At 36.1% G+C, this 21,111-nt stretch overlaps 1 protein-coding gene across 1 annotated transcript in view; it reads right to left on the bottom strand.

Moving 5' to 3' along the window:
• Window positions 1-21,111, bottom strand: part of LOC131050036 (nuclear pore complex protein NUP62) — a 93,135-nt gene that overhangs the window by 20,674 nt on the left and 51,350 nt on the right. The window contains exon 6 of the mRNA XM_057984164.2: window positions 5,193-5,296. Within this exon, the coding sequence (XP_057840147.2) occupies window positions 5,193-5,296 (104 nt within the window). The remainder of the gene's footprint in view (window positions 1-5,192; window positions 5,297-21,111) is intronic.

Raw genomic sequence — 21,111 nt, forward strand, 5'->3', positions numbered from 1 at the left:
TGTAGCAAGATTGAGTTTGAGGAGAGAAATTCAAGCAATTGTTGTACATGATGACTTTGAAATCAATGAAATATTGAAGTTATGGTGTTTTGTTGCAACTTTCTTAAGTTATCTTCATGGTTGTTCAATTCATTTGAATCATGCTCAATCAAAGTAGTGTGTTAAATTGAAGGGCAAAGTGTGAGACTTGATCTTTGGTAGGATTCGCTTTCCATACCACTAGCTTCTTGCTGATTGTAGGAACGCCTTGCGTGGTCAACTGGAGATATTTGAATCACTTAACCTTCAATCATTATTGTATCTTGGATATGTACCTTCATGGTAGTGTCTTTGATCTTTGATGCATTGAAAATCATTTCGTTACCTTAGAAGATCGCATCAATTTCAATTGGGTTGTTATTTTATGGCAAAATTGAAGTTGGTAGAATCTTGCCAAGTCTTGTCCACATGAAGTCATTCTTAGGGTTAGATTAGATTAGACTTCTTGCAAAACCCTATCCTTTTGTTATTTTTTTTTGAAAGCTTCTTTAGTTTAGTAAGACTTTCGGAGTGTAAGGCCCCTTGAGGACACAGCAAATCACATCATACTGCTGGAGCTTATCCACACGTAGAGACCCTACTAACCAGAACATTGGAGTCATCCTAACTGATCCTTCATGCGAATCTTCAGCAGTTAGAGACTTTATTCAAGAGAGGATAAGATGCCTTTAGGTATTTTATTCTGTGTATGATGGTGTACAAAATACACGTCAACACTATGCTATGGAAACGCCCTTAGAATTGTTTTTCATCAAATTTTACGTTTTTTGTAAATCCAAATTTTTTCCCCATTATTCAAAAAAATTTATACTTTTGTTTTGTCAATTAATTCCCCAAAACGATTAATGCTGCTATGGTTAGAACCTATGTCACAACGTTCAACGAATTTAATGGTTGACGTTCGAAATCCAGTGAACATTTTAAAAATGTATAAAATTCATTAACATTCGCAACTAAATTAGCATGGAAAAGGGCAACTATATTTTCATTCACTTCTATTTTTGCGAAACATTTTTTATTTGGGCTTTTGAGAACAAAATTTCTCTCGCTCGTGACAAGTGCATAACATATTTCTTCAAGCCGCGACTACAGAGAAACAGTGACTGTGAGGAGTTACGTTACATGATAGATTGTGCCACCACGAGAATTCCGCAATGTCGAAGAAATCTATGAAGTCCACCAAACTCCAGCCGCTCGAGATAAGTCATGAACCCTATCGACACTTGTGTTGAAATCTCCCATGATATCTCTCTTGACAACCATGAACCCTACCAAAACTTGTGTTGTAGTCTACTCAAAGTCACAATGGAAAATTAGGTCATCGTGATTTCATTTGGAATTTTAAGTTTTTTATATATAGTTGTTTTAAGATTTTTCTCTAGTTTATTTTTTTTTAACAAATATTTTATATTTTGATAATTAATATTATTTTATTTGTATTTAATTTTTATTTGAAAATTAGTAATTAGTATATTTAAACTTTTTTTTAGGTTATCTCAAAGGTGTCCTCACAACTTGGCCTACGACATTGTTGTTGAGTCAATCCAAGTAAGGCAAGACTAATCCTCTAGGCCTATTGTTGAGTCAATAGTCTAATCCTCTAGGCCACACGATAACCCGCAGGGAACCCACTCTGGTCATGGCTCGTTAAACCAACTTTTTCGTCCAGACGAGGTTTGAACCTATGTCTATCGTGTGTCTTTCAACGGCTCGACCAATCGATCTACACCTTGAGGTCATATTTAAACAATATTATTTTACTTGTTTATTTTTATTTAGTTTTTAATATTTAAACAAATTTAAATATTTAAATTAATTTTTTGAATTTATCAACTTGATATAATATTATTTGACTTGATAGCATTTACAAATTATAATTTTGTGAATATATTAATTATATTTTGAAATAATAATTTTATATGAGGCTAATTTACTCAAAAATATCTTTTGAATATTTTCTCCTCAAACTTCAGTTGAATTTTATCGTTGTTCAACACAAACTCAAATTCAAATCTTGTGACTTAGGTTAGAACCATTGGTAAGTGTTCTATAATTGGTGACCACAAATAAAGTCAAAGAAGCAATTCAGCATTTGTATGGGTCAAATTCGGTAGTTGACCAAATGATAAGAATTCATCGTTTACTACTAATGAGATTGCTGATTTAGAGAGAGATGAAGCCTAATGGCAAGCAAATATGGTAGCTTTTGAGGTTTTAGAAAGTTTGGCATGTCAATAGGGGCAAGTTAACTGGATACACAACATGAAAATCACACAGCAAATACTGAGAGGGGGAGGGGGTGAATCAGTATTTGAACATTTCAATTAAATTCAAGTTTTAACACAGAAGATTATTAGAAATGAATGCATAAAAACAGAGACAGAAATTATCACATGAAAACCCTTTCACGTAAAAAATCACGGCTCACCTGATTCTTTCAAAGAACTAGAAGGGCACCAACCCAGTTACAAAAGAGAGCTCCAACTCTCAGAAACAATTCAAATCCTAAACATATGAAGCACCAACTCCAGCTCGATGTGGCACCAACCTCATTTACAAATAAATATATAGATTGAAAAAACACATCAAAAGTTATATCTTGCGCACATCCACCTTCAGCAAAAATATGGAAATCTGTTATTACTCTGCAAGAAGAATTTTCCAGCTTTCACAAAAATAACATTCACAGCTACCAAGAATCGACCGGCTAAAAAGGCTCAAAAGGAGAATTCAACACTACAATCCATTCACAGCACTCTACTTTTTAAAACAAAAAATTCACCCACAAATGCAGTCCTCTTAAGTATCCAAAACGCACACCACCATGCCTCCACTTCCACGATATCACATTCACCTATTCAAGTCACAACCATCAAAAACTCCAGAAGCAATTGCCGCACAAAGACAGGGCTTCTTATAGAAAATATGCGCACAGAGCACACACAGAAATTTTTGCAACATTGTAGAACATTATTAATATTGTACATTTTGGCCATAATCCAGAAATCCACCAAGTTCGCATGTTAACCATTTTTTTTTTTTTAAAAGTCTTCCACTACAGCAAACACGATATATCCAAAACAGCCTCACCAATAACTTCGGGCAAACTCAAAGAATACGCACACTCATGTCTCACGGAAATAATTCCCCATTCTCCATTAGCACAACGTATTGCTAGAAAAATCGACTAGAATCTCCAACAGAAGGAAAACATCTGCGTCCCACGATATCTGCAACTATTCAATGACCACATTTAAAAAAACAAAAACGAATCACAAACACACAAAAATAGCCGCAGCCACAGAAACAAATACTGCCACGAGATAAGAAATAATGCCCAGCCATAGTGGTATTTAATAAAAAAAACGTCTTCCACCAAAATAGGAAGCACGACTTGCAGAAATCCAGAAATTAATAATGCCGTCTCATTCCAAATTCGTCCAGCTTGTCGTTGCTTAGTAAAAACGAGCCACTACGCAATTCAAAAAAATTCAACGTCTTCCACCAAAACAGGAAGCACGACTTCCAGAAATCCAGAAATTAATAATGCCGTCTCATTCCAAATTCGTCCAGCTTGCCGTTGCTTAGTAAAAATGAGCCACTATGCAATTCAAAAAAATTCAAACCATAAAACTGACTTCATAAGTCGATTCAGAAAGAAAGTGCCACATAGTAATTAATCGATTCAAATAGAATCAAACACTACCCATTTCAATTCGGGTCCCACAAAGAGCTAACCTGGCATATTGACCGACTCAGATGCTGATTCAGCTGATGACAAAAATGACAAGTAGGCACTCAAATTTCTGAGGCACACACTCAACTGGCTAAAGCTAACACACAGGCAGCACAAGTAGACATACAGGCACCTCAAGCTAGTAGGCAACTAGCTCAACCAGACAAGCAACCACTTCAAACAAGAAGGCAAGGAGCTCAAGCTGATAAGCAGGCAGCTCAATTAAACTTGGAATAAAAACTTGACATCAATGACACAAATCTCCTACACAACAGGGCCCTATGCCTAAGGCCCCTATTGCAACTCTTGTTAAGACTCAACTACATGTAAAGAATGTACAAGGACAGGACACACATAATCTGCTTGACCTTGATGGCATTGATCCATGTTCAAATTGGGTTGTTGCCCTAAGGATGTGAATACATTGTTTACTATCGATGAGATCACTGATTTAGAGAAGGGTGAAACCTAATGGCAAGCAAATGTGACAACATATGAGGCTTCAGAATGTGAGTTTGGTGTGTCATTAAGGGCATGTTCACCACATACACGACTTGGTCCTTTTCTTAAGACTCCTATAGCATCTCCTGCGAAGAGGATTGTTGAGGATACCACAGTTATACCATCCACTTTTATGATGGAAGCAGACTTTTCTAAACTGACTGTTGAGGACACCACAGCTATACCATCACTCTTACAATGGCAACTGACTTTTCTAAACTTTATTTGTAGAATAAATTTATGATTTGTAATTTATCTTGATATTGAAACTAGAAGTTTATATGTATTGAAACTTTAAGCTCATTTTTTTGTCTATGAAGTGTATTGAACTTTAGTTTTGATCTATATATAAATGAAATCAGTAATATGGATTATAAATTCAGTGGTATGTGTGCATTTACAACATATTTTTAAAAACCAACGTAGTTTTTACTGTTCGATAAATATGGTGAACCAAGTTTTTTCCAAAAAATTTAAAATTTTGGATCTACCAGCTAATTGCCGAATCCAGATATTTTAACTATTACAGCATATTTTTAATTTTTCCTTAGGAATATAATTCACCTTTGTTACATATTTAAATTTGGAATTATTTTATACAGAGACAAAACTCCAATACTCACGTAATTCTTAATGAATTGTGGGAAGCAGAATTAACCCCAGTTTTGGTTGTCATTGGAAAGAGAATAATTTTTGGACAAACTGGTAATTCTTAATGAATTGTGGGAAGCAGAATTAACCTCAGTTTTGGTTGCAAATGGAAAGAGAATAATTTTTGGACAATCTAGAAGAATTTTGGCTAACATCTTTCTGCATGATCTTAGTCCTTAACAAGAAAAATAACTAAAAGCACTAAAAAGTTCTAAATTTTGATAATCAAAATCTGTAGAATTTGCAGAAATCCTTATTTACTGACATGTTATCTCTTACTGATGCTGCTTGATCTTCAATTATTCTAGGCCGTTCTTCCTTGTATATCCTCTCAGCCTGTCCCTCCATGCTCTGCAAGGCCTTTTCCACCTAAAAAACAATTTTACAGCAAGTATATAGTAAGAAAAAATGAAACAAGGGAACACAACAATAAAGAGCTTGTTAAGGAAGAGGCATTAACATGGAACAGAATCCTCAAAGAGGATAACCACAATATGAAGGCATATTTTTTTTTTTGGTGACCATAGGGTATACCCGCGACCCAGCCCAGCACCCAAGGGCCGAGCTGAGGCGAGACTAATCCCTGGGGATGCACGCAATAGCCCGCAAACCACGTACATCGGGTAAGCCCGGGCCTCCAGTAAGGCATATTTTAGAACAGTGCATCTAAGTATTAAAGATTGGAGTTGAAATTATTTCCATAATCAGCAATATTATAATCCTCATCATGTGAATAAGTACTCATATGAGAACAGAATATGGTTCATAGAAACTATATCATCACAATTTACAACAATTCCTTGTAAATTGAATTTACAAAATAATAATATCCCTAAACAATAACTTTTGAACGTTTAAAATTTACCCAAATACAGGGTCAATCCAAATATAAGGTGAGAAGAGATTTAAAAGGACTATAAATTATTTTTCATTTTGCTATTAGGCCAAGAACATAGACAGCAAAAAAGTAAGAACATAGACAACAGTAAGAAAAAAACATAGAGTCAACATTGAGGTATCAAACATATGACAATTGTGGAACAGAAAACAAATGCCTTAAAGTCCAGCAATTTTGGGTGGAAGAAAGAAGCTCAAATAGCCAAATCACTTAATCAGATAACTTTTTCAACACAATAAGGATTTGTATGTTAAACAACCACAATAAAAAAAATCACTTGTCAAGCTCCAGCTTGTGAGGGATCATCTGTAATGTCCCAATTTGGTGACCATGGCAAATTTAATATTTAATTAATTAATTATAATGTTGTCTTAAAATGTTTAAAGCAACTAATATTTAATTAATAATTATTTAAATTAAAGTGATTTTTGGAGAAAAATAAATAAAATATCAATAAGTCACTTTATGACTTAATTATAAAATTTAGTATAAATGGCTGCTAAAATTATTATTAAAAAAGACTCGAGTGGAAAAGAATCATCATTCGGAAATTTATCAATAGAGAATACAGGAGAGCTTTGCTTTCAGAGAGTTGGAAGACGGAAACCCTTGAACTTGTATGGCTGGATGAAAACTGAACCTTATACTGGTGGTGGATTTGCAACTGAGTTCACATTATGGCTTCAATGGTGAAATTTTGTAAAGTCGTCTTCTTGAAGATAAATCTCAGAGATAATTACCATGTTTTAACAAGGTTTATTTTTGAGATATCTGGATTTAATAAGGTTTATTGCCAAAAAGATTTAATATTGATTTTCAGAAATAAGATTGTTTCCAGAGATATATTTTATTTTCAGATACAAAGATTTATTGATGAGAAAAAAATTGGAAAAGGAAATAATTATTCAAGGTGTCGATTTATCCTGATGGGGATTATTGCTTCAGATTAATAAAATGGCTGATGGATAAAAATTGGGCCGCTGGTATGTGTGTGGTGCAAAGGGAAAATAAAATATTCATGTGGGGCGATTTTTATAAAGTGGTGGATTTTCTTTAAGGAGGAGTCTGACCTGGGCAGTGAAATGTTTGCTGAGTAATTTAATTGAACATATTATTGAAAACTACAGCTATACACCTATATTGGCATAAGTCTCATCATGATGGTTTGGCATTTGAAGGACTCAATAAGTCTTATCATGATGGTTTGGCATGTGAAGGAGTCAGTAATGGTATCGGGCAAATGGACAGGCGATTAATTTTAATGTTTTTAAATTAGCATTCCTCTTCTATTAAAATTGTGGCCTGGAGAAGACCTGACAATCATATTTGGCACTTGATTATTCATTGATGGGTAATATGACAACAGGAGAGTAATCCGTGGCTTCACACTTGCAAAGGTTGACATATCCGATTTGGATCTTAACTATACAATAAGCAGGTGTTAGTAATAAAGTTTGAATATTATTACTATATGGACAGCATGGATATTGACGTATTATGCAAGAACAGAGAATTACAGTAAGAGAATTCTATTAATGGGCGCACAAACTTCTGCATGCTAATTGCGGCTATTCACTAAATGATAGGCATGGAATCATAACATCTGCAGGTTGGGAATAGGCATGGAATCATAACTGGAAGTTAGGCTATTCATTGCTAGGCAAGTTCTTCAAAAGAATGGAGTCTAAATCTCTGATTGGTGGAATGTCAATCTCAGGTTCAACTGTGTAATTTCTGTTTGCAATCTGAATTAAGCCCTTTCCATATATGTATGCACACAGTAAACTCTACAATAATACTTGTCTTGCTTACATTCTGAGCAATTTCTATTTGAAGTTGATTCTGGGAAGAGTTTGTTTATTCTTCTGCTGTGTATTCTCTGAATGTTAAGATCAATACATAAACTCAGAACATCAATACATAAACCGAAACTCAGAACATCAGAGAAAAATTTGGAAAAACAAGGAATCTTACATCATCGCAAACTGTGAGATTTTGCCAAGATCAAGGGCACAATGAAAAGCATAAAGAGAGACAATAAAATGACAAGAACAAACTGTATTCTCATCAATATGCAAATTCATCAACTACATTAACCAATACAATGAATATGAGCCTGCTTATATAGGCAAGGCCATATGGATATACGAGCACACAATCATGACATGTGGCTCAATGAGAGACAAGGGTAGGTAAGAAATACTAGGGGTACGTAGGAGAAATAATATAATATTCCACAAGAGGTAGATGACCCACCCAATGTGGAGTGTAACAGCAAAATAAGACCACAAAAGGTGGAATTTCTCCTACAAGCTATATCCCTATGTGCACACTTCCCTAAGTGTCTCATATCCAAACTACGAAGAGATGCATTATCCTAAGTTAACTATGTTTTGTTGTGGAGTGTATGCAACAGAATGCTGAAGATCAATCCCCTCAAATGTACAAAAATTCTCAAGTCTTTTGTTCACATATTCCCTTCCATTATCTATGCGAAGAATCTTGACCACTTTCCCGGATTGCTTCTCCACACGAGTCTTGAAGTCCTAAAATCTGTCAAATACTTCACTCTTATGAATAAGAAAGTAGACCCAAGTGAAGCGGGAGAAGTCATCAATGAAGATGAGGACATAACGGGCCTTACTAGATGAAGGTGCTGGAAATGGACCTGCTACATCACTATGAACAAGTTGAAGAATTTCCAAAGAGAGCTTTCCCCTTATCAAACTTCTCCTCGGGATGCTTGCCCATGGAACATCTTGAACATACACCCTCTGAAAAACCAATTCGAGGTGGACCTGTGACCATGTCTTTAGTGTTGAGCTGCAGAAGATAGCGGTAGTTGAGGTGACCAAACCACTCATGCCATAGCTTACTTTCTAAATTTGAATGAGTAAGCAAGGCCCTAGAAGGAGAACTTGGCACAAAGTGGGAGAATGAATAAAACCTTGAGTTGTCATTGACTTGTCCCACTACTACCAAGGCATCATCATCAAGTTCCTTTACCACAACTGAATCAAGTGTAAACTCAACCCTTTTCCCATTCCCATAGCGAGTGATTTGGTACATAGAGAGAAGATTGGTAGACAAGTTAGGAACATACAAAACATTCTCAAATGTTCCATCATCCATGTCAACTGAACCTTTCCCTTCAACCTCAACTTGTGTATCATCACCTATGTAAATTTGACGTACCTTTGATGGCTCCAATGAAGAAAACTGCTCTTTCGTAGAACCCTTGTGATAAGAGACACCCGAGTCAAGTATCCACTGCTGTGAAGAACCTGTTGTAGCCACAAATGCTTGCCCTTTTCCCTTAGACTGTAAGGAAGAGGAAGGAGATGAATCCTTCTTTGTGTAGGCGGATGGCAAGTTGATATTATTTTTCTTAAGAAGATTTGTCAACTCATCAACTTGCTTGGTGTGGCATCGATGCTCATCATGACCATACTTCTTGCAATATGCACAAGTTGGTTTATCCTTCTTAGGTGGAGTCCCCTTCTTGGAAGAGGATTAAAAATCGCCTTGTGATGGAGAGGATGATTGTCCTTTTTCCTGTAGTGGCTTTGACTTCGATTGCTTCTTCTTTTTGTTGGAATCTTTGCCTTGACTCCCTTGACGTCCTTGATTAGCCACCAAAGCCTTGGACTTTGAACACTTGAGAAGCCCCATGTTCAACAACTTAGATTGTTCCAATATCAACATTTTTGTGAAAGTATCAAATGAAGGCATAATGTAGGAACTCCCCACTGTCAAACGATGAGTTTGGAAGCTTGAAACAAATGCTGCATATTCTGGTGCAAGCTTGTCCAACAAGTTGAATATCAACTGAACATCCTTTTTGTCAATTGCACAATCCTAAAGCTTTGCTCTTAGCTCATTTGCTTTGGTGACATAATCTTGGATTGTATCAAAACTCTTGGGATCCAAGTTGGTGAGCTCATTGTCAATCTTATAACCTCTGATTTCATCAACTTGACCATACGATTTCTGAAACATATCCCAAGCTTCTTTGATTGTAGTACACTTCTCAATGTGAAAAATGAGGTCATCTGATACATACTTGAGCAAGTTAAGGGCCTCCAAAATTGACCCAAAAATCCATACTGCTCAACGGAGAGGGATCAAAAAAAAATTAAAAATGTTGACTAAGCGGCTTACTCTGCGTTGACTGGGCAGAAAGTTCTAAAGTGGCAGCTAACTGGGCCTGCGTGTGACATGGCAGGCGAAGGTGGGCCCGACTGTCGCCGTGGCAGGCGAAGGTTGGCTCTACTAACGTGGCAGGCAGGTCTGGTTGTCAGGAAACGTTGCCTATGGTGGGCCCAACTGCGGAGGGTGGTCACCGGCGTCTTGGGCGACGGCTACTGGCGAGAGTCGTCGAGGCCGGAGGGGCCAGAGGGGCTGAAGGGGTTGAAGGGTCACCAGGGCTGCTACCACCGCCGGGGTCGCGGTGGCCAGAGGGTCGATGGGGCTACTGCAACCGTCGGAGGAGCCTACGGAGACCGCCGAAGGAGACTGCCGACAGCAGAGCGGAGAGTTGTCGATGGCAAAGCAGTGACCTACAACCTGCAACCTGCGCTGACAACCTGCAATGTTTGCAGGTACGGGCTACGGAGGGGGGTAGGTCACGAGACCCCCCCAAAAAAATTTCTCCACACCCAAAATTCGACTTTCGCCAAAATAGATCAAGTTTATACTCGATTTTTATGGAAACGGCCTCCTGGACGCAATGGTGAGATGGAAAACGCTCTAATATGCCTCCAAAAAGCACTGTCCCTCAGATCCAAAAATAGAAGCCTTCCAAGATGTCTCCCAAAACCAATCAACGAAACCCCAATAGCTCTGATACCATGTGAGATTTTGCCAAGATCAAGGGCACAATGAAAAGCACAAAGAGAGACAATAAAATGACAAGAACAAACTGTATTCTCATCAATATGCAAATTGATCAATTGGATTAACCAATACAATGAATATGAGTCTACTTATATAGGCAAGGCCATATGGATATACGAGCACACAATCATGACATGTGGCTTAATGAGAAACAAGGGTAGGTAAGAAATACTAGGGGCAGGTAAGAGAAATAATATAATATTCCACAAAAGGTGGATGACCCACCGAATGTGGAGTGTAACAGCAAAATAAGACCACAAAAGGTGGAATTTCTCCTACAAGCTATATCCCTATGTGCACACTTCCCTAAGTGTCTCATATCCAAACTACGAAGAGATGCATTATCCTAAGTTAACTTAAGTAAAGTGTAATAATATCCATGATGAATATTTATTTACACCAACACAAACATCTAATTCTCATTGGCAAAGGTACTACAGAATATGAGATGGTATGATCATTAAGAGCTTACACAGACAAAACCCAAATTAGACAACTAAGTTGACTCCCAACAATTAAAGGGAGGTCATACTATCATCAATTGCAATCAGAGTTTCACGGCCTATTCCGTTGTTAAAGCCAGTATGTAAGGAAATTAAAGATGTTAAATTTCATTTACAGTAACTACATTCAATAAATTCCTAAAACTAATTAAATGCAACCGTTTTATTTATAAAAACTACGAAGAAGATCATTAAATATCTAAATGTGGAAAGAAAATCATAAATATCTAAAAAGTATCATATATACATTCAAATAAGTAAGAAACAAAATATAGTCCCACCATCAACATTGCAATATACAACAACTACTAAAATTTATAATATATGGCTAGGCAGTTTATACATGGAGAGAAGGAACGCAAAACAATGCCAACTAAATCAATCAGAAGATTAAAGATGATAAATATTATATCTACATTAAATGCATACCAAAAATCATAATATATTTCAATATTAACAAAAAGACCATGGTATATCTAAAGAAGAAAAGACATTACCAAAATACTAGATGTTGAGGATGAAACATAAAAATACAATAAGCATTAGAAAAGCTTATCAAACTCACATTAAGCATATAATACAAACATAAACATCTCTTAAAAAACGTCCACAAATCCTTTTCCCAATGCATCTCAGAAAACTTGGAGCACCGATATGGCTCTAACAAAAAGTGAGCACAGTCCACTTTGTTTCTAATTTGATATTATCAGATCAATTTTCTATTCAGGTTTACTATCAGAAAGATACAGGTAATAATTACAAACTAAAAAAGAACCATATAAACACTATATGCACTAAACACCCAACAAAACCTTCATGTCCCTATCTCTTCCAAGCTCCCCATGACACACAAAAGACAAGATGTTTAGTTTGTTGATTGTAATTAGGGAATGGTGGATTCCAATTGCCTTGGGCAACATTGGACTCCGCCCAAGGGGTCAGCCCCCCTTTCTCCAACGTGTAGGGCTGGGCCCTATTCTCCAACATGTAGGGTTGGGCCCTATACCTCACTTCACTCCACGCTACATAATGAAACCCCACACCACATACGAGATAGTGTGCTAAACATAATAGGGCCAACCCTATCTAATGCATTTTGGTTAAAGGAAAAACAATAAATTAAAGGTCAAGCCGACATAAATGGATTTTAGTATAAGCCGACATAAATGGATATTGCATCATATAAATAAAGATACTTTCACCTCAATCAAAAATACATTCAATACATCATCATGCGAAATATCTACATCTGCCTAATGTAAATTTGAAGGAGCAATATCACAACGAATCACATCTGCTATACCACCGAATTACATCTGTCATTAAAGGGTGCGAAATTCATCCATGAGGAGAGCGAACTGAGGGCTAAGGTTGCAGTCCAACAAAGTGCAGACTTCATATGCAGACCTAGGGTTTGGACCTGATTGCTGTTGGAAGTGGTAAAGGGATGCTTGTGAAGGTGCAGCCTTGTGAAAGACATTATCAGCCCTAAGTGCAATCGTCTTCAAGTACTTGTGATAAGTGTTGTAATCTCCATATGAATATAATCCATAATCAGATCTGAGGATCTTTTCTGGCTGGGTTTTTCCTCTTAGAAGGTTTTCCCAAGGTAACCGTGTCTTGTTCTTATTTTGTTCATTTCTTTGTTATGCCTAAATCTAGAAAACTATAAATCCTTCATCTAATCAATTCAGTTAGAAACTAAATTCTAGTTTTTTGAGTTTATATTAATCTGTAAGTGTTAAAAACAACATGGTATCAGAGCTATAGGCTAGATCAACTTTCAGATTTCAGATTTTAGGACTCCTTTATTTCCAGATTTTGTCTCATTCACAGGTCAAGTCAATAGGGCTCAAAGTTGAAGATAAGCTTGATGGGAATTTCAATTTTGCTGCCAGATTTAATCATGTAATTTCAGTCTCTTGTTCCTTCTTTCTTTGGTGGTAGGTTAGAAAATATAAGGATCTCTCAATAAGACGACTTTGATGTCAATGAAAACATTAAATGTTAAATAAACGAATCTTTTATTTAGTCCTTGTTAAACCGAATATTTAAAAGGATGCTTGGTTAATTATGGTTGTTGTTAAGGGCTTATTATTTCATTTGGGCTGCAACTTTATGTAGTGGTTAAGATCTGATTTATATAAGAGTTGCAGATCTGGTTGTGAAAGGTTGTGTCCCTTTCATGGGGCAGAAATAATGAAGAGTTGCAGGGTGTGTCTCTTGCCAAAGAGCATACATGATGAGGAGGTGTGACCTCTCCCTCATATTGAGAGACATAAAGGAAAGGAATCAAAGCATCCAGTGATATCACCTCGGATCGGATCGGAACAGAACTGTTATTAAGTTACAGGCAGTAACATCTTTGTCCTAGGTGGTATGCATGGGGATGTGCTTAATATGTATGCTTAATATATGATACCTGATAATGTCTTCAACAGAATTTAATAATAATATTAATATGGACTGCATGACTGTTATACTTAATTTCATATGTGTTCTTAATACATGACAAGTTGCTATACTTATAGTCTAATGCTTGTTACTACTGTCAATATTTAAGAAAGTTGGGAATGGAGTTGTTTCCAAAGAGGGGCAGTCTAAATCCAATCAATAGGATGATTCCCAAGATAGGATAAGGATCAGCATCCCATAAACTTTAAGGGAGCCTATTGTGTTTTGGTCTCTGAGCACTTTGGTAACATAGACATCCCCTTCTTCCTTAGAACTGGTGCAGTAACATAGGTTGACACTTGCATCAAGAATTATGGATGATAAAATTAATTATCTAGTATGATATAATTCTCTAGTATGGTAAATGAACAATTTACTAATTAATAATTGATAAATTAATTTGATTCATGTTAAGATAGATTTTGTCTTCTATCAATTTAGTTGAAGTCATAAGTGTTTTGAAATAGATTAACTATGGCTAAAACAAGCCTAAACCTAGTAGGGGAAATTTTGCGTGCATGCTTGTATGTGACCTGATCAATTAAATACTAAAATTAAATATGGATGTATGCCCACATTAAATATCTAGTACTTAATTGTTCAAATGAGTAAGATCAAAACAAAGAAGAAAAGTTGAACTTCATATTTGTAAAGACATTGCGAACTTGAATATTTCCTGTCTGTTTTGAACTTCGTTTAATTTATGTGTGCCTTTATCTATGTACGTAAGGGAAAATAAGCCAGTTACATAAGTGTCACTGCTAATTGAGTAAATAAAGTATTCATTAAATAAATGTCATAAATAAATGAACTAGGAATTTATTGTTCACAATGCTTGATCCGAAGATTAATTCCTTTGATGTATTTATTGTTGGATGTCTAGAGGTTTGATCTAAATCCTTTATCAGAATTATTTTGATTATATATACTGTAGCTTACTAATTGCTATTGATTCATGGAAGTATAGGCTCTCACTATCATTGCTTGGTTAGTATCTTCATTAAGTATACTTCGCTCTCCTTGTAAACATTCTATTAGTACTTCCTCACCTATGATCTGATTGAGTTTTTGACTATCAATTGAATAATTCTATAATAGTTACACTTTTCAGTTGAGTATCTGCTATCATGAAGTGTGAAATATTATAGAAATTAATAATATACACTTTTGCTGACTTAGAATTATTCTAGTTGATAACTACCGTACGTTTTGAGTTAATTGTAGACTCTATTAGGTCATACTAATGGTTGTATGCATAAACCTCAAATCTGTGGAAACCCTGGTGAGGCAGAAAATGATCATGACTTAACCCTGGTGAGTTTCTTTATGAAAATTAGAATTTTTTTGTTATAACCTGTATGGTGATGTACAAGTTTTCAAGGTTGTGTGTTACAAGCTGGATCCTTTTAATTTATTTCACATAAGTATTATCTCAACATTCTATGTATCATTGGTTATATTGTTAAAGGGATGCATCTAACTTATCATGAATGTTGTGATCCTCACCCAAAGTCATTTTTATATAACCTCATATAGTAGGTGATGTATGTCGAGGGCCAAGGCCATAGTGACATCAGAAATCCATAAGCTTGGATTGATGTGGCTTCAGAGGGAGCCCTGGGATCTTCAATAAAACTCTTGGTATGAAAGAGTACTTGATAAACCTAGGGTTTTGTAAAGATTCTAACCTGTTCCTTAAAGTATTTGAAATGCCAATTTTTATTTCTTATGTGGATGATCTAACTCTGACTGATAAAGATAGCCTCATGATTTAATATAAGAAAGAATTAGCTCAGAATTGAGATGGAAGATCTAAACCTAAAATGCATTACTTCTAGGTTAGAAGTGTGGCAAGGATCTAATGAAATTAGTCTAAGTCAAGTTTTCTATTGTTATGTTAGAATTATTGATTGTAAACTTATACCGAAACTAACTTAAAGAAGTTGAATATGTCTGCAGCCAACTATGATCATGCAGATTCATCTGAATAGAGGCAGGTTGATTGATTGGTCAAGAAGTGTTACGGACAAGGAAAACACTTCAAGCATTCACCTGTTGCGATCTCTTGGAACTTCAAGGACAGTCCTCAATTGCATTGAATATTGCTGAAGCTAAATACATTGTTGCAAATGTTGCATCAAGAGAAGCAATGTGGTTTCTCAAAATTCTTGTTATGCTGTTTTGAATTATTATCAGGGTTGTATAGAGATACCTGACAATTCAGTGTTTTATGGCAGGACAATCTTGTGTTGCAGGTGTTCTCACCAAGTCTCTTGAAGCTTGAGTACTTCAAAAGATAGACTTGGAGCTGTGGAGAGCACCGCCTTGGTTGAGAAGGAATCTCAACCTCAGTGATACATTATGTTGTATCAACCACCCTCTGCAAGCAATGTAAGGTGGTAGTGTAATCTTCTCAGGGAGAAGAGTAATTGTTACCATCCTCTGTGGGCAATGTAAGATGGTAGAAAAGATTCTCTCCACCCTCTGCGGGCAATGTAAGGTGGATCCAGTATACGCTTGTGTGCGAGCTGGAAGACTATGTTATGTAGTTCCATTCTATGCTTGTGTGCAAGATGGAAGACTACAATATTCTGATTATGTTTATTCCATTCCTTGTTTGTGTGCAAGATGGAGGATTATGTTTATTAGATTCCATTCTATGTTTGTGTGCAAGATGGAGGACTATGTTTTCATTTATGCTTATGTAACTCCACTCCATGCTTGGGTACAAGATGGAAGATTATGAGGTTACATTCTTGTTTGGGAGAAGACTGAGGTAAAGACAATGAATGATGGATATGCGTGATCAATGGCATGGAAAGACTCCATGATGTGCATGAATAATTGTGTATGTATTCATGACTTGCAAGTGTGCATGTTAAAGTTTGAATTCACCCTCCACGGGCAGTACAAGATAGATACCATGGGATACTATTTGCGGCTACTTGTTGTGATCCACTCTCAGGAATATTTGAAGTTGACAGCTAAGTTCGGATTACAATTTAAACATTATATGTATTACTTAGAGCTAGGCCCTAATCTTGTAACCTGGTTGTAAGATTATCTTTCTCCCTAATTAAGAGGGAGTGTTGATTGTAATTAGGGAATGGCGGATTCCAATTGCCTTGGGCAACATTGGAATCCGCCCAAGGGGCCAGCCCCCTTTCTCCAACATGTAGGGTTGGGCCCTATACCTCACTTCACTCCACGCTACATAATGAAACCCCACGCCACATACGAGATAGCGTGCTAAACATGATAGGGCCAACCCTATCTGATGCATTTAGGTTAAAGGAAAAACAATAAATTAAAGGTCAAGCCGACATAAATGGATATTGCATCATATAAATAAAGATACTTTCACCTCAATCAAATATACATTCAATACATCATCGTGCGAAATATCTACATTTGCCTAATGTAAATTTGAAGGAGCAATATCACAGCAAACTACATCTGCCATTAAAGGGTGCGAAATTCATCCATGAGGAGAGCAAACTGAGGGCTGAGGTTGTAGTCCAACAAAGTGCAGACTTCATATGCAGACCTGGGTTTGGACTTGATTGTTGTTGGAAGTGGTAAAGGGATGCTTGTGAAGGTGCAGTCTTGTGGAAGACATTATCAGCCCTAAGTGCAATCGTCTTCAAGTACTTGAGATAAGTGTTGTAATCTCCATATGAATATAATCCATAATCAGATCTGAGGATCTTTTCTGGCTAGGTTTTTCCTCCTATGAGGTTTTCCCAGGGTAACCGTGTCTTGTTCTTATTTTGTTCATTTCTTTGTTATGCCTAAATCTAGAAAGCTATAAATCCTTCATCTAATCAGTTCAGTTCAAAACTAAATTCTGGTTTTCTGAGTTTATATTAATCTGGAAGTGTTAAAAACAACATAGTTGCCATCCCATTTCCCCAAAACACCTCATTAGGAGGCCCTATATGTTGGAAATATTGCATCTTAGGTATTGTTAATAAAATGTGGAGCATGCAACCTTTGTATTAGGTCACCTCTAACATAGTTTTGTTGGTGTTACAGACATTTTTGCCAAGAAACTGGCACTGGTATTGGAACTAATTGGTAATATATCACTTTTTGAAAACAACAAAAGATGGGTACTTGGAGATGCCATATATATAAACTAAACAGATTAACTGATCAATAATTTAATTTCTTTGACAAAGTTTGATATAATTTACCAAATATAGAGTCACCATTCAAGACTCTTGACCCGAAACTTCATACTACTACATATCAAAATTTAGACAGGCATATAAAAACCAAAAAATCAGAAATTATCATATTATCATCATGCAATGGATCTATGATGCTCTCTACATACTCGTCACTAGCAAGCTCAAGTTTCCATGTTGGTAAGAGAAAAGGGGGTTAATAATTGAGACCATTGGCATAAACCACTTCATCCTGAAAAAATAATTGATTGTTGTGAACAAAAAAGAGCAATACTCCTTCTATAAGCAATTACAAAAGATCATTCCATAACGAAAACAATCGAGAACTAAAGATAGAATAAAAAGATTCAAAATACTAACTGACTTACACAATAGAAAGTTACTAAAAACTAGGCAACTCAAATGAAATAATAATTGATTGTTGCTAACAAAGGAGAGGAATACTCCTTATATAAGAAATTACAGAAGATCTTTCCATAACGGAAACGATCAAGAACTAAAGACAGAATAGAAAGATTCTAAATACTAACTGACCTACAAAATAGAAAGTTACTAAAAACTAATTAAGCGACTTAAATTACCATTATAAGCTAAATATTACAATATTACTTTAATAACCTCCCTTAATGGTCATTCTACTAACTACCTGTTGTGATGTTTTCACAATTGCCAAATTGCAAATGAGGACCCCATTTTTTTTGCTTGGTAGCATAGTGGTCTTAGCTTAGTTGTCAAGCTTGGCAATAATTTTGGAGTCTTTAACCTCTTGCTTGTGAAGGGATGCAATGCCTTTATCGTTAGGATGTGATCAAGTCGGGCAGACTAACAGCAGTCAAGTCTCCTTTTGGATTAATTTGGAGTCTTTGCAGCTCTAAGTGCTCCAATAATAGGTGAGAGTCAAGGTAGTCATTGGGTGATGCTTCACAATGCAACCTTCAGGTTAGATCAAGGTATGAGTCTTAAGTGTGATGAATAGTGAAGCAAGCGAATGCCCTTAGGTTAGAACGCAAAAGCAAAGGATCGATCAAGGAATGATGATCAATTAACTCAGATGAAGTGCTTGATGAGAATGATTCAAGGTCTAAGTGACGATGAAGGGAAAGAAAACACCAAGTCAACCTTATGAACAAGTAACACTAAACTTGGTGAAATCAACAAGTGAGGAGGTTGAGGTGAGTTTTCCGTGACTAACCAAAATCCACAACCTTGAAAGACTTGATGATCATGTTAAATGGAAGTGGAAATGAATACGTGAATCCTCCAAGTTTGCAAGCAAAGGCGTTTGAAATGATCAACTTAGGCAAACGATGAAGTGGTCAACTCAAAGTGCAAGTCAAGTAATTTATGCTTCCCCTCACATTGAGAGATATAAAGGAAAGGAATTAAAAGCATCCAGTGACATGCCCATCGATTAGATCAGAGCAGAACTGTTCTTAAGTTACAGCAGTAACATATTTGTTCTTGGTGAACTGTTAGCACAGAAGTTATACCCCTTGATATGAAGAGCACTCAAATAAACTGAGAGGGGAGGTGTGAATCAGTTTACTAAATAATTTTTAATTCTTTCTTCTTAGTTCACTTTACTTCAAAATTTATTTACCAACATATGTAAGTAAGAACACATAAAAACACAAGTATTTAAGTGGAAACCCAATGTGGGTGAAAACCACGGCAATAATGCAAATAGTTATTCAAGTGTCTTTTACAATGATTGTAGGCACCAACCTACTAGACTGATTTGTGAGCACCAACCCACAGGAAGCACCAACTTCACAAGGTTGAGGCACCAACCTCAATATTTAATTCTGCTATATTCTGATTTAAATCAGCCACCAATCTGATCACAGACTTCACTTAAGAATCTGCTAAAATCACAGACTTCACTTAAGAATCAATCGAAATGGATTACTTCTCTTCTTTTAGAGACCACACCTTTTCATTTACAAATACTATTTTTTGTTGTTGCTGAATATCTTTTAATATAAATATATATTTCGTTAAGTTAACACCTTAATCGTATTTCTTCCCATAGACCAGATCGTACCCCTTTTTCTATTGTTTATTGCAAACAATGATCTTAATCATATTATCACTGCATATGAATCGTATCACATAAGCGCTGCATGTTTTATTATATTTAAACATGAATCATATTTCTTCATTAACCTGTACTGTATGAAAGACAACCTCCATAAACTATAATCTTCGAAGAAGAATATCATTTGCTGATGGTTCGATTTTTTGTTTACTTCTCCCAACCTTGTATAAATAAATCCAATCAGTATAAAAGTGACAAGTGTGAACAATGGAGATAGAGTCTACTTCCAACACGAATTGCTTTCTGTTTTCACCCCGCACTGTGTCATTCATTCTGTTTGTTAATTAGAAGCTATCAACGTGATATCTCCCAAAATCATTGCAGCTCGCCTTTGGTCTGCAATATCGAACATGGAGAACATAGCATATGGTTGTGTTCTACTAGTTATATCAGCATTCTGTATTCTACACAAAACATGATTTGTTACAGTCTGTCACTTGTCATCTTTGAAATACAATTTGCCACTGTGGAGATATTCTGAGAATTCTTCATGCCGTGATGAGCACTGGGACTGTATAAACAGATTGTAAAATATTTAGGACAAAAGGATCATTATGAGAAATCTTCATGCTGTGACTGTATAAACAGATTGTAAAAACGATCATTCACTATGTGTTCATTAACCATCAATTTCTACAGCATGGTAACACATTTTCCCTCAATCTTCTTGACATCAATGACAATTTTTCATCAATCTCGCCCTGTGACATCGATGGAAATCTTTTTAATGAAATGATGATCAATGCTGCCCCTTAGTCCAATGCTCCCCCTGTTTCTCCCCCTTTGACATCAATGGCAAGGGGTCTTCTGCTGTTTGTAACCTGCTCCTTCGGAATGTATGCTTTCATAGAAATCATTAATGAAGAGATGAGAGTGATATGACTACCAACTTTTCCCTTAGGTACTCAAAAGTTTCTTTTGGAAGAGGCTTTGTGAATATGTCAGTGATCTGCTCCTTGGTTGCAACATATTCCATCCTTGCTGCTCAAGAACTCGTTCCCTTAAAAAGTGAAATTTGATTGGTATATGCTTTGTCCTAGAATGCATAACTAGATTCTTGGATATGTTAATGGCACTTGTATTGTCACAAAATATGGAGATAGGATGATCATATTCAACCTTAATATCTTTTAAGGTTTGCTTCA

Source organism: Cryptomeria japonica, chromosome 4 (assembly GCF_030272615.1).
Source record: "Cryptomeria japonica chromosome 4, Sugi_1.0, whole genome shotgun sequence".
Classification (NCBI taxonomy): domain Eukaryota; kingdom Viridiplantae; phylum Streptophyta; class Pinopsida; order Cupressales; family Cupressaceae; genus Cryptomeria; species Cryptomeria japonica.